Source organism: Tenrec ecaudatus, chromosome 6 (genome assembly GCF_050624435.1).
Source record: "Tenrec ecaudatus isolate mTenEca1 chromosome 6, mTenEca1.hap1, whole genome shotgun sequence".
Classification (NCBI taxonomy): Eukaryota; Metazoa; Chordata; class Mammalia; order Afrosoricida; family Tenrecidae; genus Tenrec; species Tenrec ecaudatus.
In genome coordinates, this window is record NC_134535.1 from 11181025 (window position 1) to 11205651 (window position 24627).

Sequence of the window (24627 nt, forward strand, 5' to 3'; positions counted from 1 at the left end):
CGAGCAGCTGGTGGTTTTAAACAGGTAACCCACTATGCAATCCTATACTCAATCAGTAACCCGCTATACTATAGCCAGATACTATATTTTGATACATGTAAGCTTATGAAATATGTGTTTATTTTCCTAAAGATGGGGAAATTTCTAAATGAAAAAATGACTGCTCTCCTGCTGGAACACTACATGGCAACTTTATAGAGTCATTTTGGTGCCCTCCGCTCCCAGAGAGAAACCCAAATGGAGCGAGGCTCAGGTTTTATTCAGGAAATCTTGGTGGAAGAAAAATGTTGCAGGCTTCTGAACGCGGGGCGCATTTATGGCACTGTGCATGAAAGCAGGCCGGTTTCCGAACCGGACTGTGCGCTCCCGGCTGTGCCTGGCACGGTGCCTACTAACGCCAAGCCCGTGGCTCTGGGCGTTGAATCCCACTCCTAACGCCCCCGCGGCTCTCCGAGCCGGTCTTTGCGGAAGCCTCGCTTCTCTTCCCGGCCTCCGGGCCGCCCAGGAGGCGCGCAAATAGTTGAGAGGTGGACACAGACGCTCACGGGAGGCCAGAAACGTCCCCGCCCCCAGGCCCTCCAGGACAACGCCGAGGGAGTTCCCCGTCACCATGGCAACGCCGCCACGCGCGCAACCGCTCGGGGAACTCCAAGTCCCACAACCGCTCGCGGCTCCAGGCCGCGGTGGGTGGGAGGGCGCGGGGCCCGCGGGACGGGCGCTTCCGCTTTCCTGCAGCGTGATTGGCTCCCTGCTCAGGAAGGCGGCCAATGAGAGCGCTCGGGGCGAGCCGCGAGGGCAATATGGCCACTCACGCCCGGTGACGGTTGGAGCAGTTGTGTTGGGTCCCATGGAGAAGCCCAGGGGCGTCGAGGTGAGCCGGGGAAGGCGGAACGCGAGGGGCGCGGGAGTCCCCAGCGCTTCGCCCGAGACCCTCCTTTAGGCTTTTCCGAGGCGCCTTGAGAGTGGCGGGTGGGACGCTCGGCGAAGCGGGAAGGAGGGCAGCCAGGGCAAGAGGGGTGGGTCTCGCTGTTCATGCCCCACGACTGGCCTGCCCGTCGGGCGACGCTGGAGAAAGGAGCAGCCCCCGCTGGCCTCGGAGAAGAGCCTCCGGCTCCAGGATCTGAGCTCTCCCCGGCTTCCTTCCTTTCCTCGTCTCGTGGTCACGTTCTTTTAAGAACGCGTGGCCTGTCACATCCTGGTGTGACGTGAAGGGAGGTTAGTGTTTAATGATCACTCGCCACGTGCCTTAGCTCCCCGTATTCGGTCCAATCTTATCATTTCTTTCCCAAACTAAATGCATCTGAAGCTCGGAGAGGCGCTGCCACACCCCAGGAATGCCCCACCCGGAGCCCGCACCCACCCACCCGCTTCCCCTGGAAAGTGAATGAAGGAAGTGTGCACGGAACCTGCCAGGCTTCCATACCCCGCCTGCGGGCTTTCCCACTCTCCTGTGACCAACCTGCAACCCACCCACTCTTTCATCATTTGGCTTCTGGGCACCCCACAATTGAATTCAGTGTTCTCTCTACCACATTTAGACCTATCATTGCAAATAGAAAATGGAATCGCTCCAAACACTACATTGTCAGAGTGCTGAACTGGAGAGGAATTTTACCCTGAATAACCCCATCCTTACAACAGCTCTCTAAACAAAGGCTTCTTCGTTTGGCTTAAACTCTTCGCTTTGCTGTACCTTTTCTACTGGATGCCAGGTAGATATATCTAAAGATTTTGTTTACATCACAAATACATTTGAGCAAACTGAGACCCAGGGAGATTAAGTGGCTTGGCCAGGCATTCAGAGCTGGTTAGAATCAGAGCTAAATCCTTAACTGTGGTACTTAGCTTGATGCCATTATTATCGGTGTGCCAATTGCCTCCCCCAAATCCTTGTTGAGACCATCTGGGTCCCTGATGAATTGCGTTTCCCTGACGTAAACTGTGTTCGAGATGCTCTTTCAGTGAACACGTGCTGAAGAAGAAGATGGGGTTTCTTCCACACCTTGTAGCTCATGATAATGAGGTGTCTTCCAATTTTCGCAATGTTGTTTCCTATGTACACCAGGTTAGACGGACGTCATTTGTACATCCACACAGGAACCTGGTGAATTCCTAGCATGTATTTTTCCATCCTTGTAAAAGTGGGACAAAGATGCGGCACTCTGCTTCCATCAAGTACACAGGCTTGGAAACCCAATGAGGCAGTTTGCCTCTGTCCTGTAGTGTCACGCTGGGTCGGTAGTGATCCAAAGGCAGTCGATTTGTTTGTTTGTTTGAAAGTTCGTGAGTTGTGGGGAAATAGATGGACAGGAATCATGATCCTCCAGTAACCCACAAAGTATTAATTCAGCAGACCTGGGGAAGGGGCCGTTCTTCCCACGCTTTGAGCCCATCATGATTCCTCCTCCCTTTTTTGTGCCATCCGCCTCAGGAGACCCCCTCCTCAGAACCCATGGAGGAAGAGGAGGAAGATGACTTGGAGCTCTTTGGTGGCTACGACAGCTTCCGGGCTTACAACAGCAGTGTGGCCAGCGAGAGCAGCTCCTACCTGGAGGAATCCAGCGAAGCAGAAAATGAGGCACGGGAAGCTGGGGAGCTGCCCACATCGCCCCTGCATCTGCTCAACTCAGGGACACCCCGTTCTTTGGATGGCAGCGGTTCTGAACCAGGTGTGCGCTCGAGATGGGGAGGAGCCAGGAGGCCCTGGAGGAAGACACGCTGAGGGCTGTTTGATCTGATATCAAGGGATGGGCTGTCTGAGGAGCTGTGAGAGCGACAAGCACCTTGAGTGGCCACAAGAACCACCTCTCTGCTGTCGCTGGATTTCAAGCAATGTTTTCAGACTTTGTCCCATACCCAGCATGCACTAAGTAGCAGCTGTCAGTTTGTGTGAGCAGCCTCGGGGCTGCTGAGTCTGGGTGTTGGGAAGAAAGGGCAGCCAAAGTGCTGATTGCATTCTGGGAATGGTCCAGAAACAAGGGGTGGGTTGGAATGGAGGGGAAGGGAAGGGAAGGGAAACAGTGTGGGTGGGTTACTGTTGACACTCGCAGCTCAGGAGCCAAGCAGCTTGTTTCCAGGACAGTAGGTTTCACAGGTGTACCCGAGAACTGGCGGCACATGGGATTCTGGTTCTACCTGTTGCATAAGGGGCTGGGGCTCACCTGGTTAGTATGATGCCCCTGGTTTGAAAGACCCTGGGCCTTGTGGGATTTGGGGAGACCCTGTTGGGGAGTCACGTGCTAATTTCTATTCCAGCTGTGTGTGAGATGTGTGGGATTGTGGGCACAAGAGAAGCCTTCTTCTCCAAGACCAAGCGGTTCTGCAGCGTCTCCTGCTCCAGGAGCTACTCCTCCAACTCCAAGAAAGCCAGTATCTTGGCAAGATTACAGGTGAGAGGCGGCCATGTGGGGGACTTTTCTGGGTAGCCCGGGCACCAAGACAGGAGCAGCCCACTTCCTAACAGCAGGGGCCATCTGGGGTTGGGGACCTTATTTGTGCTCCTCTGAGGTTGGAAAATGAAGATCTTAGGCTCTCCAACTTGAGAGGCAGAGAAACTAATTGAAGAGACTTATTTAAACACAGAGCTTCAGCCTCCACCCAACCCTTTCCCCACGATCTATTCGCTAGATTTTAAATCGGCCTCATTGTCCCACACCTCAAACATTCTGAAAGGAAGGAAGCATGCTTTGGAGGCAGGCACAGGGTCTCTGCGACCTTCTGGGTGTAGGAAATTGATGCTTTGTATCGTCATAGGCACAACCTGGGAATTCTGGGTCATCCTTTCGTGAAGTTTTGACAAGAATAGGACTTTGAGATATTCAAAGGAGTCAGAGATACATTTTGGCATCCACATATTTTATTTTTTTCAATCTATTTTCTATTGTTCTAAATGTCTATCTAGTACAATCCTCGATATTTTCAAAGTTACACATTGCCTGAGGGAGAATGACTTGCGGTGGGGGTCAGGGGGATACTTCTCTAGTGCTCAGCCTGTGCTGTTTCATAGCCACCCTGGAGAACATCCACTATGCTGGGCCCCAGACATGACCGCACAGTGGCATGAATGACGTGGAGCATTTAAAGAATGGGTGCTTGGGTGGCCCCTCCCAGAGTGGCTGCCTTAGTGGGGAAGGAGGGTGGCCTGGCCTCCTTGGGCTCCCTGGGGACAGGGAGGTGTGCTGTACCGGAGCTGGAGGGCTGACACCAGAGGGAGGCTGCTGAGCGCCAGCTCACACACTTTATCGCGCCTCGGAGAACACTTCTGTGAAACAATCCCTCCGTTTTATTTTTTATTGTGGTTTGGTTGAAAAGTTTACAGAGCAAATTAGTTTTCCATTCTACAATTTATACCTTTTTGGAGACTCTTGTCTTCATTTGTCAAGACAGGAAAACATCAGCAGTCCACGGTGCCCTCAGAGCTGTGGTCATGAGAATGGCTGCGGGTCTGGCACTCGCACTCAGTCTAGAGATTCCATCGTTACGGCACAAGAACTGCAGTCACTTGTTCAAGGGGACACAATTTTTTAAAATGAATATCTAAAAGTACTTTTTATTTATTTATTTATTACATTTTATTAGGGGCTCATACAACTCTTATCACAATCCATACATATACATACATCAATTGTATAAAGCACATCCATACATTCCCTGCCCCAATCATTCTCATAGCATTTGCTCTCCACTTAAGCCCTTTGCATCAGGTCCTCTTTTTTTTTCCCCTCCCTCCCCGCTCCAACTCCCTCATGAGCCCTTGATAATTTATAGATTGTTATTTTGTCATATCTTGCCCTATCCGGAGTCTTCCTTTCCCCCCTTCTCTGCCGTCCATCTCCCAGGGAGGAGGTCACATGTGGATCCTTATAATCAGTTCCCCCTTTCCAACCCACTCAACCTCCACTCTCCCAGCATCGCCCCTTACACCCCTGATCCTGAAGGTATCATCCAGCCCAGTTTCCCGGTGCCTCCAGCTCCCATGTGCACCAGTGTACCACCTCTGCCCTATCCAGTCCTGCAAGGTAGAATTTCGGATCATGGTAGTTGGGGGGAGGAAGCATCCAGGATCTGGGGGAAAGCTGTGTTCTTCATCGGTACTACATCGCACCCTGACTGACCCATCTCCTCTCCTAAACCCCTCTGTGAGGGGATCTCCAGTGGCCGACAAATGGGCTTTGAGTCTCCACTCTGCACTTCCCCCTTCATTCACTATGGTATATATATATATATATATTTTTTTTTTTGCATGATACCTTTTCCCTGATCCCTTTGGCACCTCGTGATCCCACAGGCTGGTGTGCTTCTTCCATGTGTGCTTTATTGCTTCTGAGCTAGATGGCCGCTTGTTCACCTTCAAGCCTTTAAGACCCCAGGCACTCTCTCTTTCGATAGCCGGGCACCATCAGCTTTCTTCGCCACATTTGCTTATGCACCCGTTTGTCCTCGGCGATCGTATCGTGGAGGTGTGCAGCCAATGATATGATTTTTTGTTCTTTGATGCCTGATAACTGATCCCTTCAGGACCACGCGATCACACAGGCTGGTGTGTTCTTCCATGTGGGCTTTGTTGCTTCTCAGCTAGATGGCTGCTTGTTTATCTTCAAGCCTTTAAGACCCCAGACACTATCTCTTTTAATAGCCAGGCACCATCAGCTTTATTCACCACATTTACTTGTTCACCCGCTTTGGCTTCAGCAGTTATGTCGGGAGGGTGAACATCCTAGAGGGTGAACATCCTAGAGTGCCAATTTAATAAAAAAAGTATTCATGCATTGAGGGAGTGCTTGAGTAGAGGCCCAAGGTCCTTCCGCCACCTTAATACTAAACCTATAAATATAGGCACATAGATCTATTTCCCCATCCTCATATATATATTTGCATGTACATGTCTTTGTCTAGACCTCTATAAATGCCCTTTGACTCCTAGCTCTTTCCTCCATCTCCCTTGACTTTCCTCCTGCCCTACTACCATGCTCCGTCCCCACCTGGGCTACAGCTATACCTCTTCTTTATATAACCTTACCCTTGATCATTCCCTACCAGGCCTGCCACTCCCCCCTCACTACCATTTTGGGTCCCATGTTGTACCCTTGTCCCTGTGTTTGTTAACATCACTTCCTTACCCCCCCCCCCACTTCCCCCAGTCCCAAGTCCCCCCAGAACTGTTGGTCCCGTTGTTTTTCCTCCAGATAGTTCATCCAGCCTGTCTTATTTAGACAGACCTGTGGAGACAATAACATGCACGAAAACAAGACAGAGGGAAACAAAGCAACAGTATACAACCAGACAACAAGACAACAACAACAAACCACTGACAAAGAACAAAACAAAACACAACAAGAAAGAAAAGCTTGTAGTTAGTTCATGGATCGTTTGTTGGCCCTTAGGAGTGTTTTCCAGTCCAGTGTGTTGGGGCACCACGCCCTGGCCCCAAAGTCCACTTTCAGCATTCCCTGGGGACCTTGCCACTCCATTCCCTTGCTGTTCCGCTGCACTCCCCCAGTGCTTTGCCTCAGTGTGGTGGGATCAGGTAAGGTGCAATTCCAAGGGGACACAATTTTTCCAGCCGGGATTTGACCTCAAGCCAGCCTGGGACTTAAGCCCAAATTTCTACTTTCTGTCTCTGGTGGTGGGATCTCTGGCTGGTGGCGGGACAGTTAAGCACTTGGCTGATCGCGGAAAGGTGAATGGTTCAAACCTCTCAGTGACTCAGCAGGAGAGCAGACTGGGTGATCTGCTCCTACCGTCAGTGCCCAAGTCCATGAGCAGAGGCCCCACGGGAGGATGCTGTCAGACCAGTGACATCAGAAAGGGAGTCATTGCACACAAGTCTTACGAGTTAGGTTAACATGTAGTGTCTTATCATCTGTTTCCCTTTTAGCCCATTCTGATTTTTTCAGTTAGTATTTCCTGCTTTCTTTTAAATTAAAAAAAAAAAAGTCCGCAACGTCACTAAACAAGTTGTATAGAACTTAAGTGGAAACTTTGTTGGCTTGTAAGTCTTCACTGAAAACACAATAAAATGTTATGTGTTTTCAAAGTGACAGCCTAGAGGCCGCTATGGAGCAATTCTCCCCTGCCCTGTAGAGTGACTATGTGAATTGTAAGGGACTCCAGGACACACAGTGACAAATCTAAGCGCCCGGCTGCTAACGAAACATTGGCAGTGCATAGCCGCCAAGTAACTCCACAGAACAAAAGAGCTGGCCCTCTGTTTCTGTAAAACGACAACCCAGAGCAACCCTCCCTGCAGGCAGTTCTCTGTCCTGAGTGAGACTCGATGGCTCCCAGCAACCACCTAGGAAGTAGAATAGTTGTTCTTTATGATCAGCACTTCAGTCTTGGAGATAGACCAGGCTAGTAGCCCACTCCTTTTGGAATATACCCTTCAGGGCATGTGGTGCATGCCGCAAACTCCCGTCCGCCCCTTCCAACATAGTTCAGAGCATCCTTGGCCAGTTCAGGGAGTTCACTGACTCCTGCCCTGGAGTGGGCACGCTGGTGGACGGAAATGCCTGAGCCATTCCTCAAGTTTCTGAGAGACCAGGTGGGCTCTGCTCTGCCGCCCCTCTCCCCATCCTTCTCCAGGGAACTCCGGCCCAAGGCCCATTGCAGCATCACCTGCTGAGCTGAGCATTGCAGCTGCCATCGCCTGCTTTACAAATGAAGACCCTGGAGAGGCTAATAACTGGACTAGGAGGTGAACCTGACCACCTGAACCCCAGGCCTCTCTCCTTCCCTCCAGGGAAAACCACCCACCAAGAAGGCCAAAGTCCTGCACAAAGCTGCCTGGTCAGCCAAGATTGGAGCCTTCCTCCACTCCCAAGGGACGGGCCAGCTGGCAGATGGGACACCGACAGGGCAAGATGGTACGATGGTGCCTTGGGGGTGGGGGGGATGAGGAGGGGATGTGGGCAGGACCGGAGTATGAGGGGTGAAAACCAAGACCAGCACAGGGTCTAGAGCAGTGGTTCTCAACCTTCCTAATGCCGCCACCCTTTAATACAGTGGCCCATGGTGTGGTGACCCCCCCCCCCAACCATAACATTATTTTCGTTGCTACATCTTAACTGTAATTTTGCTACTGTTGTGAATCCTATTGCAAATATCTGATATGTAGGATACATTAGATGACCCTTTGAAAGGGCTGTTCTACCCCCAAAGGGGTCACAACCCACAGGCTGAGAACCACCAGTCTAGAAAGTTCCCTGAGCCTGCCTCGTGTGGATCACAGCAGCTTCTCCTGCTGGGTATTAGAGAAATGACCCCAGAAAACCCCTTCCAAACCAAACGTACTGCTATCGAGTTGATGGCAACTCATAGAGACCCTATAGGACAGGGTAGAACTGCCCCCGCAACTTTCCAAGACTGTAACTTTGCGGAGTAGAAAACCCCACCTTTCTCCCATGGAGCTGCTGGTGATTTTGAACTGTTGCTCTTGCAGTTAGCAGCCCAATTGGTGTGTAACCACTGTGCCAGCGTGTGCTATCCTGGAGATTCAGAAGCCTAGTGACTTCTTTGGCTCCTCTCTGCTCCCAGCAGGGGCAGCTGCTGGGCAGGGGCAGCCCACGTGTGGTTGGGAGAGGGGTGGGAATAGGAAAGGAGTTCCTCCTCTGAGCAGGTGTCCCAGATTCTAAGCCAATCAAGTGTCGGCTGAGCCGGCCACTCTCACACTGGCTGGGGGCCTGGAACTCACCAGCCCGCCCCCATCGGATGGGGTGGGGCCAAAGGGCCAAGGGCTTTGAGTTTCCCGCTCTCCCTGAGGGAAGAAGGGTGAGGCCTTTCCCCTGCACGCTCCCTCTAAGTCGCCTGCTGGTTGGCTGCCCTCTGGTTCCCATGGCCGCAGGTGGGACAGGCTTAGGAGCTGGTGAGTGGGTGGGGAAGGGGTCTGGCTCCTAGGGAGGCTGCTGCAACCCTCCCCTCCCCTCCCCTCCCCTCCCCCTGCTCTGCAGCACTGGTCCTGGGGTTCGACTGGGGAAAGTTCCTGAAGGATCACAGTTACAAGGCTGCTCCTGTCAGCTGCTTCAAACACGTGAGTCCTGGGAGGCGAGGGGTGGGACGAGGTGGGAGCTGCTGGGTCTGGCCCTCACCCCACCTCCTGGTGGCTCAGGACTGGGCAGGCGCCTGGGCCCCCACCTTGAGATACACCAAGGGGCGAGGAGGCCCCGCCTGGCTAGCCTGGAAGGGAAGGCCTTTTTCCTGGGCAGCTGGAGCCCTGGGGTCTGTAGGTAAGGATGTCCTGGGTAGCACTCTTGCTTTGTCTTTCAAACGAGTTTTCCAAACTCGGGGAGGCTCCTCCTTTCTGAACTGGCCCCGACCTGACACTGGCTGCCGCTTCACTTGGCTCCTCCAATTCCTCTTCTTTGGGTTGCTAATGAAGAAACCTTCTTTGATCCTGAATTCCATAGGGGATTGCAGGGGGAGTACACTGCACCACACTTATTAGCACTTGATCCAATGTGTTCCGCCGAGAATCCATTCCCCCTGGCTTGCCAAGGCCAGGCGTGCTTGGCTGGAAGTGGATCCAACCTCTGCAACCAGGGGGGTGGGCGGGGGGGCTATCTGACTAGCCAGGGGTGGGCGGGGCTACCTGACTAGCTCAGGCCAGGGCTGAACTAGACAAAAGGTGACTTCTGCCCTGGGCAAGAAAAAAGATCCTAAATTCAGATGTAATTCTTGACCCTAATGGGCCGAGTAACTACCTGGGTGAGTCACTGAGACTCTAACTGGAGGAAGGGAAAGCCCCTTTCCGCTGCTGACCTGACAGGTGGCTACAACCTAATTCTCAACCACTATGCCGCCAGGGCTCCTGTATGTAATTTATAAAGACACATTCAACACCCCCCCCCCAATTTGTCCAATTCTTTATTTACAATATCTCACTGTCTACAATTCTTTTTACAATTATTAAAAGATCACTGTATTATGAGCTCTTACAACTATTACAACAATTCATAGATCCAGTGTATCAAGAATATCTGTACATATGTTGCCATCATTTTCTAGACATTTACTTTCTGTTGCGTCCTCTTTTTACCCTCTCCCTTCCCACAGCCAATCTTTTATTTATTTTTTTAAGCATTTTATCCCACAATCAGTCTTAAACAGAATAAAGACAAATCATCTGGACTAGGGAGACCAGCAGCGCAAGACTTAACGGTGTCCGAGGATTTATAGAAACACAGCCCCGTAGCTGGGCTCTGGGGGAGCAAAGGAGACTGTCACAAAGCATGTTGGGTGGCAGATCTGTTTTTCGAGGGGCAGGCTGAACTCCAGCATCGGGAAAGGGACCCTGATTGATGCATACACGGTTTGAGTTTATAAATGCTTACAAGATTGGTTCAGGGCCTTTCAACCCAGGCTGTCTGGACTACTCACCTTAATACCCTAAGTTCCATCAAGGGCACACCCAGCCAAGTCCCTGAGGGTGGGCTCCCCTTCTCTGAGGTGGCTACGACAGTTTAGTAGTCCACTTTGGTACAGATTCCGCTTTCCACACTGCCCATCAGTGGTCAGAAAGAACTTATTGAAGGTTGAGTTTATGTGGAGACTCAAATATGGATTTAGGGCTCCCACCTTAAAACCAGAGCCTTCTGTAAGCGTGGTGCTCCGCATTCTAAGCTCTAATACACTTCCACCAAGAAGCATCGAAGTAATGCTGACAGCAACCAAAAAACGAAAAAACCTAACCCACAGCCATGCCATCAATCCCAGCTCATAGCAGTCCTATAAGACAGGGTAGAATTGCCCTTACCTTAGGGTTTCCCAGACGTAAATTTTTATGGTAATGGGCAGCCTCATCTTTATCCCTCAAAGCAGCTGGTGGGTTTGAATTGCTGACCTTGTGGTTCACAGCCCAGTGCTTAGCTCACAGTGCCACCAGGGTTTCTTCTTTGCAGCAAGGTGGGCATTAAATATCAGAGGCAGCCACTAAAGATGAGCCTACTACTGGTAGTTGGAGTTTTCACAGAGATGGAGAAAGAGGGGGCCAGGCATAGTGCATGGACACAAGTTCTCCGAGGGGTAACAGTGCTGGCCACAGCAGTGGGAGGGCAGAGGGAGGTGGTGGTTGTGCGGATGACAGTGCAGGCTAAGCAGAGGGAGTATCGGCCACTCTCATTGCCCAAGAAACAAAGGGATTGAGCCTCACCAAGGTTCATACAGCCCCGAGTTGGTCCTGTAAATATCAGAAGTCAAGGCCACCTGACCCCAGTCCCTAGCCAGCACCTCTGGTGACCTAGAAAGGTGGTGTGTCTAGGTGTACGGAGCCAAGGCTCCTGAATCGGATGGTCGGTCTTAGCTGCCGGCCCCAGCAGCTCTCCCACCAGGTACCTCTCACCCTCAGGTCCCGCTCTATGACCAGTGGGAGGACGTGATAAAGGGGATGAAGGTGGAGGTGCTCAACAGTGATGCAGTGCTCCCCAGCCGGGTGTACTGGATCGCCTCTGTCATCCAGGCAGCAGGTGGGCATCTCAGCAGGAGCTCCCCTAGTCGGGTGGGCAGCAATCGGCCTAGAACAAAACTCAAACTGGAGTGTGGGCCCTTTTCTCCCATCTTATCTGTCTCGGCAGGGGCCACAGGCGGGCACATTGGGAAGCCCTCGTTTGTCAGGTTTACTGGGGGCGCTGAGGCTGTGACCGTTGCTTCTTGCCCCAATGCTTTCCGAATAAGTGGGCGGCTTTGTTCTGGCTGTGACCGGTGGAGCCTGGGCCCTGTGGGTGGCGGGGAGGCCATGGAGGCGAGGGAAGGCCACTCCTCGTCATCCCACCTCCCCTTCCTCTCAGGCTATCGGGTGTTGCTCCGCTACGAAGGCTTTGAAAATGACGCCAGCCATGACTTCTGGTGCAACCTGGGAACTGTGGACGTCCACCCCATCGGCTGGTGTGCCATCAACAGCAAGATCCTGGTGCCTCCACGAAGTGAGTCCAGGGAACAGCTCCTGCCATGTTTCATGGGCGTGCGGGGCGGGGGGGCCGGGAGGGCGGTGCTTTGTAAGAGGAGGCGGGGCCTTCTGTCTTTATGGGAGAACAGATGGACCCTGCTGATCTCCTGCCTTTCCCTGCCAGAGGCCCTGGGGTAGGACCAAGGTGAGCTGGTCAGAGAGGCCTGTCAACTGCAACCGGGGTTCTGCTTTTGTCTCCACAGCCATTCACGCCAAATTCACCGACTGGAAGGGCTACCTCATGAAGCGGCTGGTGGGCGCCAGGACCCTCCCCGTGGATTTCCATATTAAGGTCTGGCAGTGAGCATAGGCGAGGCTAACATGCTCCTTCCCATCATCCCTCGACTCTTTCCTTCTTACCTTTTTGAAACAGACTCTTTCTCAGACAGTGTTGACGATGATGACAGAGCCATGCTTCTCTGTAGTTGTGACTTTCACGGAAATGATGCAGGATGCCTGTCCTGAGCGCCCCTTCTGGCTCTGCATCGCTTGCTGGTGTTGTTAGGTGCTGTGAGTGTGCACAAGGGAACGTAACCCTACCCGGTCCTGCACCCTCCTCACGATTGGTCTTAGGTTGGAGCCCATTGTTGCAGCCCCTGTGTCTAACCATCTTGGGTTGAAAAGGGGTCTTTGTTCACGGCCCCTCCACCTTACCAAGCATGATGTCCGCCAGTCCCTGTGACGACATGTCCAACTAGTGAGACAAAAAGTTGGCCATCCTTGTCTCGTAAGGAGCATTCTGGCTGTACTTCTTCCCAGACAGATGTGTCTGATCTTCTGAAAGTCCATGGGACTTTCAGGACTCTTCACCAGCACCACAACTCAAAAGCAGTCATTCTTCTGGTTTCATTTTAATTTGTTAGTCAGTGTTCACCTTCCACATGCAATGTGGAATAACTGTGACTGCAAACACCATGGCTGGCTCAGGTTCACCTTACCCCTCAAAACAGCACCCTTGCTTTGCAGCACCTCACAGAGGTCTGTGCAGCAGACCGACCCACTGCAGCCCGTCATTTACTGACTGCTGCGCCCGTAAGTGTTGATTTTGGGGCCCAACAAGACAAAAGTCTTGATAACGTCAACTTTTTTGTCTGATTATCGTGATCTTATCTCTTGGTCTGGTTGTGAGGATGGTCATCTTTGCATTGAGTTGTAACCCACACTGAAGGCTGCACTCCTTGATCTTCATCAGCAAGTGCCTCCAGTCCTCCTCACTTTGTGCCATCTTCATATCTCAGCGTGTTAATAATGAGCCTTCCTCCAATCCTGATGCCCGTTCTCCCTCCTCGAAGCTAGCTTTTCTGACGGTCTACTGAGCGCTCTGATTGAATAAGTATGGCGAGGATGCAGCCCTGTGCCACACCTTTCCTCACTTCCTTTGTTGCAGTCATTGTCAACCATCTCACCACAAGGTCACCGGTCGAACCCACCAGCCATGCCCTGAGAGAAAGATGCCCCTAGCTGCCTCCGTTACGGTGAAACCGGAGCGAGCAGCTCTGCCCTGTCCAACAGCGTCAGTGTGATTGGGAATCGTTACAACCGCAGCGCGTCCAACATTACAGTAGCCAACAGAATGGTGCCTCCTGCCCGCCGCCCTAAAAATGCTTTGTGCCCCCCCCCCTCCCCGGGTTCTCCTGATAGCCACTGATGTTTGCCTTCTGTATAGTTCTGTTTTCTCCAGCATGGCATAGCCAGTCAGACACCACAACATCCGACCACATAGCACCCATATCTCCTAAGATGATAGAAGTCAAATATCCTGATCAGACAACCAGGCTGTAGTGGCCCTAACAGGCAGCTAGGGAACGAACTAGCTGCGCGCACAGTGAGCTTCTTGAGCCTCTTGACTGCAAAGCCATTGTGCCGCTGCTGGAGGTGGCCTGTGCAGAAGATCTATAGCCTATCATGCAGACTCTTGGGCATCAAATGCCTATGGTTCTGGCATATACACACACACACACACACACATACATACTGTATTTTGCTTTCTGTCTAAAAGGTTACCACTGTATGCTTTAGTTCATAGACAGTAGCACCACTCTTGTTACTGGGCATCTCCTGGGTGTTATAATAAACGTATGTTTAATTTTCCTTAGAAAGCATCACTGCGCAGTGCATCATGCTGCCCCCCCCCCCAGTGCAGCAAGGTCAGTGCTAGTGATAATAGCACAGCAAGAAGCCAAGGAGAAATGTCAGATTAGAAGTGAAACACAGGGTTGTCGACATAGACGTGGGAAATCAGTGAATGTAGCTGGCCACAATGGAGGCCCATCTGTCTGCTAACTGTGATTGGGTGTTTGTACAATGGCCAAAGCATATGCCATTCTTTCATAAACTGTATTGTTGACATGAAGCCAGGCATACATCATGACTGCTACTAGAGTTATATAACATGTCTCATTTTACAGGTGGCCCCCTCCACTTAGCAGTCCGGGTTCTTCCGTGCCTTTGGGGGGTTTGATAGCTTGTTATCTTGATGGCTGAGTCGTGCTGCAGCATGCGCTGCAGGCAGCTGTTGCTTTCTTACTGACCAAGAGATTCATACCCACCAGCCAGCTCATGGAAAGATTGAAACTCGACAGGGCGAGTTTGCGCTGCCTGAGGAAGAACCTGTTCGGGGGCAGTGGGTTGCTCATTGGGCTGCCAATTAACTCCAAGGTGAGGAGTTGAACTCCACCAGTTCTCTGCCTGTGGAGTAGCTCAGCCTTGGGACCAACTCCAGGCCAGTGGGTTTACACTTCACTGAGCTTTGTTTACCCTTCCATCGATTGAGGGGCCTCTGGTTGCTCCCAGTTTTTTAGCAGTTGTAAGTAAGGCCACTCTACAATGCATCAGGGGTCTTAGCTTTTTATGTGGCCTCTGCTTCTCACTTAGTACCGAGTATACTCACGTATTAGCTGACCCAAATATCACCACCCAAGGCACCTAATTTTACCACAAAAGCTGCATTAAAAATGTGCTGGAAAACTACACGAGTATATACGGTAAACATCTAGCCCCAGCCAGGGGTGGCAGGTAGGAAACTGCCAGCCTTGTCTCCCTAGGCTCTCAGTGTGCATTCCCCTCGGTCGTTAGGGAGAGTGCCCCTTGCCCACATCCTTGCCAGCTTTGGGTGGTAGTGGTTGTGGACTGTAGCCATTCTAGTAAAGGTAGTGAGTTCTCATTCTTGTTTCGACTGGCAGTTTGCTAACGATGTGCAAAGCTGAGCAGTTTGTCATGTTTGGTTTGGGTTGTATGTGTCTTTGGTGAGGTTTCTATTCAGATCCTTTGTCCACCTTTTAGTTGATCTGCCTTTTTGGGTTTTCCATATTCTTGGTGTTACTTAACTACAAATCCTTTTCAGCTGATGTGTACTTTGCGTATATTTCTCCCCTGTATTGTCTTCTCATTTTCTTAGCGTTATTCTCTAAACAGAAGTTTCCGCTTTTAGGGAAGTCGCATTCATCCATCGCTTCTTTTCTGGAGCGTGCTCTGGGGCTTTGTGCCCAAAAGAGCCATCGCCAACCCAAGGCCACCTGGCTTCCCCTCTGTGCTCCTGTCTTCTGGAACTTGCAGTGTTGTGTATCTTACACTTCGCTCTGTGATCCATTTGACTTTGATTTTGTGTGTGTGTGTGTGTGTGTATGTGTGAAAGATGGAAATTCTGTGTCTTGATTCATTTCTCTCTGCTACTTTAACCCATTCTTCCTGCCATTCATTTGGAATATCCCCCACCCCTGCCCCAAGACTCCCTTTGGGACAATCTTCAGCACCTTCACACATCCCAAGATGCCTCCAACTCTGCCACCATGTAGTTGCCATCTGCTGCTCCAGCCTCTTGCAGGCCCCCCTTCCAGCCACGTGGATCATGTTGCAGTCCACCGGGAATTCTCTCCGACCCCAGACTTTGCTCATGGCAGCACCTCGCTGTGTGTTCATTCAGTGGATTTGGTTAAGCACTGATTGTATAATACTTTTCTCTTTTTTTAATCATTCTATTGGGGACCCTACAGCTCTTATCACAACCCGTACATGTATCCATTGTGTCAAGCACATTCGTCCATATGTTGCCATCATCTTTTTCAAAACATTTTCCTTCTACTTGAGGCCTTGGTATCAGCTACTCATTTTTTCCCTCCCTCCCCCATCCTCCCTCCCTCATGAACCCTTGATAATTTATAAATTATTGTTTTTTTCATGTTTTACACTGACCATTGTCTCCCTTCACTTTTCTGTTGTCTGTCCTCCTGGGAGGGGGTTATATGTAGATCATTGTGATCAGTTCCCCCTTTCTCCCCCCACCTTCCCCTTCTCCTCCTGGTATCGCTACTCTCATTGTTGGTCCTGAGGATTTTATATGTCCTGGATTTCCTGTGTTGTGAGCTCTTATCTGTACCTGTGTACATGTCCTGGTCTAGCTGTATTTGTAAGGTAGAATTGGGGTCATGATAGTGGGGGGGGCGCGGGGAGGAAGCATTAAAGAACTAGAGAAAAGTTGTATGTCTCATCAGTGCTATACAGCACCCTGACTGGCTCATCTCTTCCTGTGACCCCTCTGAAAGGGGATGTCTACTTGTCTACAGATGAGCTTTGGGTCTCCACTCTGCATTCCCGCTCATTCACATCAATAAGATTTTTTGTTCTGGGTCTTTGATGCCTGATACCTGGTCCCATCGACACCTCATGATCACACAGACTGGTGAACTTTGTTACTTCTCAGCTAGATGGCTGCTTGTTTATCTTCAAACCGCTAAGACCCCTGACAATATATCTTTTGATAGCTGGGCACCATCAGCTCTCTTTACCACATTTGCTTAGGCACCCATTTTGTCTTCAGCTATCGTGTCAGGGAGAGAGAGCATCACAGAATGCTAGGTTATTAGAACAAAGTGTTCTTGCATTGTGGGAGTACTTGAGTGGGGGCCCGATAGCTGTCTGCTGCCTTAATATTTAAAAAATAGATGTAAGTACATAGATCTATTTCCCTATCATTATATATAAATGTATTTATATACCTATATACATGCCTGTATTTAGACTTCTATACATTTCCTTTGCCTCCTAGTTCTTTCTTCTATTTTACTTTGCTCTTGTCCCACTATCATGTTCGGCCTTCATTCGGGTTTTGGTAATTCCTCTCTGCTACATTGCCCTTGATCAAGCCCCCTCAGGCATCCTATGCCCTCCTCGCCATAGATTTTTAGATCACTTGATTTTCCCTTGTCCCTGGGTTTGTTGACACCCCCCTTTCTTTCTCCCACTTCCCCCTCTCCCATGTCCCCCGCACTCCGGAACCATGGGTCCCATTTTTTTCTCTGGATTGTTTATCCTGCCTAGCTTATCTAGATAGACATGCAGAGACAATAATGAGAACAAAAACAAAGCAAAGCAAAACATAACAACAAAAGAAAACAACAACAAAACCAACAGCAAAAAAAAAAAAGAGCCTTTAAATAGTTCCGGGTCAAAAATAAAATTTAAAAATATATATTTCCAGGTCTGTCTGTTGACCTTTATGATTGTTTTCCAATTGAGTCTGACGGGGTGCTATACCCTGACCCCCAGAGTCTGTTCATGGCATTCTTCGGGAACTTTGTTGCTTTGCTCCCCTTGCTGCTCTGCTGTATACCCTTAGTGTGGTAGGGTCAGATCAGGCACAAATTCCTGCACCATGTCTCCTGTGCACTGTGGGTCAGTGAGGGAGATCATGTCTCATGGAGAGGCCAGCCCTATGGTCCTCCATGCATTGGCTGCTCTGAGCCAGGATATATTCCTCTGGGCTTGGTGGGCCAGGATGTGTTCTACCCTCTCTCCTTCCCTCTTCCTTTGCTCCTGATCAGAAGTACCCCTCTTCCTGAGCTGCAGCTTCAGTGCTGTCCTCTGAAGTGCATTCTTCTGGGAGGAAGTGGGATGTGGAGGGGGAACGGGGAGGGTCTGAGGTCTGTAACTCTTTACAGGAGTAGAAAGCCTCAATCTTCTTCCAAGGAATGGATGGTGGTTTTGAACTGCTGACCTTGCAGATCACAGCCCAACGTGTAAATACAATGTCAACAGGGATCCTTAAATTGACCAGAGCACCTCCAGGACAGCCGTGATCTCAGCAGCCAGGTCCGCAGAGAGCTAATACACATAACAACATGCACCAGTCAGCCATTTCTGCATGTACAATTCGGTGACGGTGACATTAAGAGCATTCTTTGTAGGTCCATCCATACCCTCCTTTTTTGCTGTTGTCTCCGCCCCCCACATTAACACCTGAGTTTACTATCTAATCTTTCCAGTTACTGGTTGAGCCCCTGTGGGAGGGTCTTCAAAGAAGACCTTTAGCTGGAGCACAGACATCGTATGGTGTCAAGAAGTGTATGTGAATTGGTGTATGTGAATTGTATGGTGTTAAGGGGTATTTTTGGTTAAAAGTTTAAAGATGAGCTCAAGGCAATAGTTTCAGGGGCTCGCCTACCCTCGTGGCTCTGGAAAGCCTAGATTCCATGAGACTTTGAGATTTTGCCCTATATCTCCCCCCCTTTGGGTTCAGAATTCTCAGGTAGCATCTTTTATGAAAACGCTCAGTAATGGGCGCCGGGCACCGTCTGCTCTGCTCTCGGGGGCAAAGGAAGCAGTTGTCCCTTCCCGGCTCCTCTTCCTGACTCACCTTCCTCTGCTGGTACACTAGTTGTTCTATGGGACTGGGGGGCACGGGAAAGAACACAGAGCCTGCCATCCAGGAATCTCTGCTGGGCAGAGGAAGGAGATACTTATAATTATAAGAGGATAATTGGCAAAACAGCCTTGTTCTGAACCGTGGTTGTGCCTTGAGTCATCGGGGGGGCCCTTTGTTTTCTTGAAAAACATCATTCTGTAATGGAAGCAGGCGTTCATGAACGTGGTAGAGGTTCAAAGGGACCCGAAAGGCAGGGACGGCTTGTCTCTTCCCCATTGTCTGTGTGCCAAGCCCGGGCTGCATCACCCCTGGGAGCTCCTAGCCTGTGGCTCAGTCACCGTGGGCTGCCACCCACACGGGCACTGAGAGAGCACCATGGGGCTGGGGCTCCATTAGACAGAGTAATGTGGAAGCCACCAGTGGAGAAGGAGGATGGAGTGGAAACAGGTTCTGTAACCCACTGGGCACTGGGAGAAAGGATGTCCCCTTTGGGAACCGTGGCAGCTTCTCCAAAAGGAGAGATGAGTTTTCTCCTTTCTGGACCTACTGGGAGGAGTTCTGGTGGCGCAGTGGTTATGAGTTGGACTGCTAGCCACAAGGTCAGCAGTTGGAAGCCACCAGCTACTCCACGGAAGAAAGATGGGGCTTTCTACTCCTATAGAGTTACCATCTCAGAAACCCACAGGAGCAGATCCGCCCTGGGTCCCTGAGAGTCAGCATCAACTCGATGGTAGTGAGTTTGGTGTGGTTTTGGGTGGACCTACTGGGTACCACATCTGTCACTACAGACATCATACATTGTCTTCATATTCCCCACATTCTTGCTTCAAAAGACTTGGAAGCTGCTTCTCGGCAGGCCGGGCACACTGGACAGACTTGGTGGAGCGCTGTCTCGCTGCCCTCATCTAAGACGAGGCAGACTGCAGTGGGCACTGTCAGGGCCTGAAGAGCAGGAGCTGGGCTCACGTGGAAGAAACCGTCCGCTGGCGTGCTTTGATGGTCACCTGGCAACAGAGCTCTTCCCATTGCTCCAAGGGGCTGCTCCTGCGGGTTTGAGAGCTGCTTTTTCTGCTGTGGCCACTTGGGGCTCCCCTCATGGTGTGGTGAGGCCTGAACAGTAGGTCACCACATTCCTTGGCCTTCCCAGTCAGCATTGCCCTGGGGCCAGAAGAGCTCCCAGCCCACTTTCCTCCCTGACCCTTGACTGGGTTGCTCTCAGGTGCTGTGACAGCAGGCCCGAGCCATGATTGTTCAGGGCAGAAGTGGAATTGTGCAGACAGACATGCTTTTTCTTTGTGCCTCAGCAGAGGTCAAGGGAGAGGGGGCGTCAGCAGGAGCAGAGGCAGTAGCCCACACCCCTCGAGGCTGAACCCTGGCCATGTGTCCATGACTCCGATCAGGTCGCATAGCCTCAGGCCAGCCCCTCCGTAGCCTTCATCTGAAATGGGCTGAGTCCCATCAGGTCAACTCTGGTATTTGGTGCTGGGCAGTGGTGCCCACACTGTCAGCCCTGCCATTTGCCCTTGATGTCGTCCTGGGAATGGGGCTGGTAGCCCAGTCCCCTAGGCTCCCCAGGGTTCCCCAGGCCACAACAGCATGTGCTTGTGTCTTCTCAGATGGCGGAGAGCATGAAGTACCCCTTCCGCCTGGGCATGCGGCTGGAGGTGGTGGACAAAGCCCAGGTGTCACGTACTCGCATGGCCGTGGTGGACACGGTCATCGGGGGCCGCCTGCGACTCCTCTATGAGGATGGGGACAACGATGACGACTTCTGGTGCCACATGTGGAGCCCCCTGATCCACCCCGTGGGCTGGTCACGGCGGGTCGGCCACAGCATCAAGATGTCAGGTAAGCGGGGCCCCAGGATCAGGAGGATGGGCTACGCCCAGGGAAGCTGAGGTCACACTTAAAAACAGAAGGCTCCTGATCTGTGGGAAGCCTACAGGTCTCAAGGACTGCTGTGCCCGCACCCCTCCGTGGCTGCCCCTGGGACAGGGTAGGAGTCACCCGCACACTTCCCGGGCAGTCGTGGAGAAGGCCCTGCTGGTCCCCCTCACCTCCGTCTCTCCTCCACCCCCATCACCCCGCTAGAGAGGCGCAGCGACATGGCCCACCACCCCACCTTCCGGAAGATCTACTGTGACGCTGTCCCTTATCTCTTCAAGAAGGTGCGCCCTACCCTCTCCTTCCCTGGGCCCTGGGCCCTTCCCCCTGGTGCCCTCCGCCACCCAGCAACCTGCTTCCGCTCCCTGTAGGTCCGAGCCGTCTACACGAAAGGTGGCTGGTTTGAGGAGGGAATGAAGCTGGAGGCCATTGACCCTCTGAATCTTGGCAACATCTGCGTGGCGACCATCTGCAAGGTGAGCCCGGCCACCAGGAGGGTGTCCTTCTGAACCTTACTCAGGACACTGGCTGGCCCACTCCTGGGACCTTCCTGCTAGTGTGCCGGCCTGGCCACGAGCCCCAGTGGCTGAGAGCCAGCTCTACTGTGGGATCACCACAGCCTGAGAGCTCGAGCCCCCTCAACCCTCCGGAGCGAGGAGGCCATGTCCCTCTGCTCAGCCTTGCTCTCTGCTGCTCTGGGGAAGCTCTGTGCAGATGGTGGTGCCTTCTGGCTCCCACCCCAGCCTGGGGCCGGGGATGCAGCGCCTCTCTGCCCCTACAGGTTCTCCTGGATGGCTACCTGATGATCTGTGTGGACGGGGGCCCTTCCACGGATGGCTCCGACTGGTTCTGCTATCATGCCTCCTCGCACGCCATCTTCCCCACCAACTTCTGCCAGATGAACAACATTGAGCTCACACTCCCCAAAGGTGCGACTAGAGGGCTGGGGTGCCAACTCCAGAGGGGCTGGGAGCGGGGATGCGGAGTTGCCCACCCTGCCCTCCCCTCGCTCAGCCTTGGAACCTGCTCCCCAGGGTATGAGGCACAGACCTTCAGCTGGGAGGCCTACCTGGAGAAGACCAAGGCCAAAGCGGCCCCCCCGAGACTCTTCAACATGGTGAGGGCCCTGCGGGGCAGCGACCCTTATCCCAAGAATCTGGCCCTGGGGCCCAGGGGAGAGGTGTGTGGGGTCCTTTCTCAAGCCCTCGTCAGCAGGTCCTCAGCAACTGCCTCCTCCCCGCAGGACTGTCCCAACCATGGCTTCAAGGTGGGCATGAAGCTGGAGGCCGTGGACCTGATGGAGCCCCGGCTCATCTGTGTGGCCACCGTGAAGCAGGTGGTGCAGCGGCTCCTCAGTATCCACTTTGACGGCTGGGACGACGAGTATGACCAGTGGGTGGACTGCGAGTCCCCAGACATCTACCCCGTGGGCTGGTGTGAGCTCACCGGCTACCAGCTCCAGCCGCCTGTGGCCACAGGTCTGCGCGCTCACCACTCCCACCCTGGGGGCTCGCGACTTGCCTTCCTTTCCTCCCTCCCGCCAACCCCCTGCATCGGGACTGTGCCTCACCGTGCCCAGGTTCCGCCCTATAGAACACCTGGAGTCCTTGTCCTTGTCTGTCCTTGTGCACGCGGGGAACAACCCCCCCCAGGAAACCCCACAGGCATCCCTCCTAGAGCCATGCTGTCTTTGGCCCCCCACCCCACCCCGCCAGTCTCAGTCCCTTCCTGGGGAGTCCTGGGTCATGGGGGAGGGGGAGAGCACAGGACACGTGACATCCCATAACTCCTCTGGGTTCTTGTGCTCCTCAGAGCCAGCCACCCCTCTGAAGGCCAAAGAGACCACGAAGAAGAAAAAGAAACAGTTTGGAAAGAAAAGTGAGTGTTGTCTCAGAGCAGCAGTCAGGCCGGGGTGGGGTGCTGCCCCCAGGACTGTCCCCTCCCCTACCTCCCCACCCATCTCACCGCAGTAGCTCACTTCGGATCTGTCCTCGATTCCGCTCCTGCGGGTCACCTGTGCCTTTGGTGACCTAGCTCATTCAACGGGGTCTGGCTGGACGGGAGATAGGACGAGCAGGGCGGTAGGCTGGGTGCAGTGTGGGGCGTGTCTGTCTGCCAGGGCGGCCGGCTTGTGGTGATGTGTGCTCAGACCCACGAGGCAGGGAGGAGGAGGAGGTCCAGGGCTGAGCAAGTGCGGTGGGGTGTGGTCCTGCAGGAGGCAGACGTGCAGGCTAGGTGGGGGTGGTATGTGTGCCCCTGGGGACTCTGGTTCTGTGTGTGCACTAGCAGTGGGCTGTGTCCATGCCTACACCCACACACATGTACGCCCCATGCTGGACATGACCCCGTCTTTATTCAAAGGGAAGAGAATACCACCCGCCAAGCCCAGGCCCCTGAGGCAGGCCTCCAAGAAGCCCCTGCTGGAGGACGACCTGCAGGCATCAGGGAAGAGCTTCGCCGAGCCCGAGCCCGAGCCCGAGCCTGGTGAGCAGAGCTCGGCCTGTCCGCGCTCAGAGCCGCCTTCCATCCGCCCTCACCTGGCACAGGAGCGGAGAGACAGCGTTTGAAGAAGCTTTCCTGGGCCCCAGCAGCCCGTCTCCCCCACCCACCCCCGGGCTCCTGGGCCCTTTCCCCCCACTCTGCTCTGTCTCCCAGGCCCCGACACTGGTGCTCAGCCGAGTGGTGGCAGACTGGCTGGCCTGCTCTGCTGCTGCCCCCTCCCTAAGACAACACCTCACCCCCGCACCCCCTCCCTGCCACCCTTCTTTTGGAGTCTCCACTGTGTGGGTGAAGGAGGGAGCCCTGGACGTGGCCACGCCTGACCAGGCCTCGAGTCCCGAGCTGCCTGTCCCCATCCAGGATGTCAAGCAGGAGGCAGGCGACTGACCGTCCCACCAGGACATCCCTGGGGCCACCCCCTTCCCCTGCCCCTTGGAATTTAGAGACTGAGCCTTTTCATAGAAGTTCACCCAGAATCTGGGGGGCCAGGCCAGGCCCTAAAGGACCAGCCTGGGTTCCCTTCATGAATCTTCTCCCTCCACCCCCTTCGCCTCTTCCTGAGGCCCCCACTCATGTCTGAGGAACTAGAGATCAGGGAACTTGACGGGGTCAGTCACCCCATGTGTGCTTCCTTTGCAGCCACTCCAGCACCACCCAGGCCCTGGTGGCTGTCTAGTCACAGCACACCCAGCCACACGGGAAGGCAGGACCAGGGACCGACAGTGTACTGTGTCTGTAAATAAAGGCCGAGGCTGCCCGGCCTGATGGGTGGGACAGGTGCACCTCATGCAGGGGCCCTGGCTCCCCAGGCAGCTGAAACACAAAGGGTCAGTGGCTTGTGAGGTGGTCTTGACTGGTTTTCTCAAGCAGCCTGAGCATGGACGCCTGTGCCCTAGAAGGGATGGGCAGGGAAGGCTGGGCTTGACCAGGGAAGGTGGAGGTGGGGAGGGCTCTTAGGTCAGCAGCTTGCGGCGGTCGGGGACATGGCCTCATCCAGGCTGAGCCACCAGCATGGAGCCTCCTCTGCCCTGGGACATGGCTCCAGAACCGCCCTCTTTCCTTGTGTCTTCTCCCCTAGGGATGGGGCTAATGGCAGCTCTGCCGGAGACTCCTGAAGTAAGGGAGGGGCCAGCACTGTCAGTGGAGGCGGGAAGGGATGCCAGGCGACCCTTGACACTCCTTTCCCCTCGTTGTCTTTCCTGAGTCCTGCATAGAACTCGATTCTCCCTGATAGTCCCTGAAACCACATTCTAGACGCTTACCTAGTTTTACCCAAGATTCCAGTTACCGTCGCATCTCCCAGTCTGTCAGTAACCCCTCTTCCTGGAGCCTCGGGTCAGCAGTGGCCCTCTTGCCCTTCCTCTCCTGGTTGCTTGGGCAGGAGCCGCCCTGCCCTGCACTGGCTCCCTCCACCCCCAGGGCAAACAGCCTTCCCAACCTCCTCTGCCCAGAGAGAAGGGATTCTCTCTTTTGCCAAAAGCTCGTGGGGGTCCCACATGGTGCAGAAGCTAAGCCTGATGGCAGAGCTCCAAAGTGACCCTAGGTGACAGTGGCCAGGCCTGTGCCCCTTCTCCTATCATGTCATGAACACACACATCCTACTCTGCAGCCCAGGCAGTAACATATGGACCAGAACTTTTGTGGAGGTGGGACCTTGGGAAGGAGA

At 53.1% G+C, this 24627-nt stretch overlaps 1 protein-coding gene across 1 annotated transcript; it reads left to right on the plus strand.

The window, feature by feature from the left end:
- Nucleotides 1–768: 768 nt before the first annotated feature.
- L3MBTL2 (L3MBTL histone methyl-lysine binding protein 2) lies at nt 769–23777 on the plus strand. The gene is made up of 17 exons (XM_075553628.1): nt 769–871; nt 2432–2669; nt 3256–3389; nt 7742–7865; nt 8949–9028; nt 11342–11459; nt 11781–11915; nt 12142–12230; nt 20195–20426; nt 20670–20746; nt 20834–20938; nt 21244–21391; nt 21497–21579; nt 21706–21940; nt 22275–22340; nt 22824–22946; nt 23236–23777. Exons 1-17 carry the CDS (start codon nt 848–850, stop codon nt 23346–23348), a joined length of 2124 nt encoding a protein of 707 aa, XP_075409743.1. The 5' UTR covers nt 769–847; the 3' UTR covers nt 23349–23777.
- The last annotated feature ends 850 nt before the right edge of the window (nt 23778–24627 follow it).

Excerpts from the sequence above, each read along its gene's own strand:
- L3MBTL2 (XM_075553628.1), top strand. The coding sequence starts at position 848 with ATGGAGAAGCCCAGGGGCGTCGAG. Across the intron at positions 7,866-8,948 it reads GACACCGACAGGGCAAGATG|CACTGGTCCTGGGGTTCGAC; the intron begins GTACGATGGTGC and ends CCTGCTCTGCAG. Across the intron at positions 20,939-21,243 it reads GCGTGGCGACCATCTGCAAG|GTTCTCCTGGATGGCTACCT; the intron begins GTGAGCCCGGCC and ends CTGCCCCTACAG.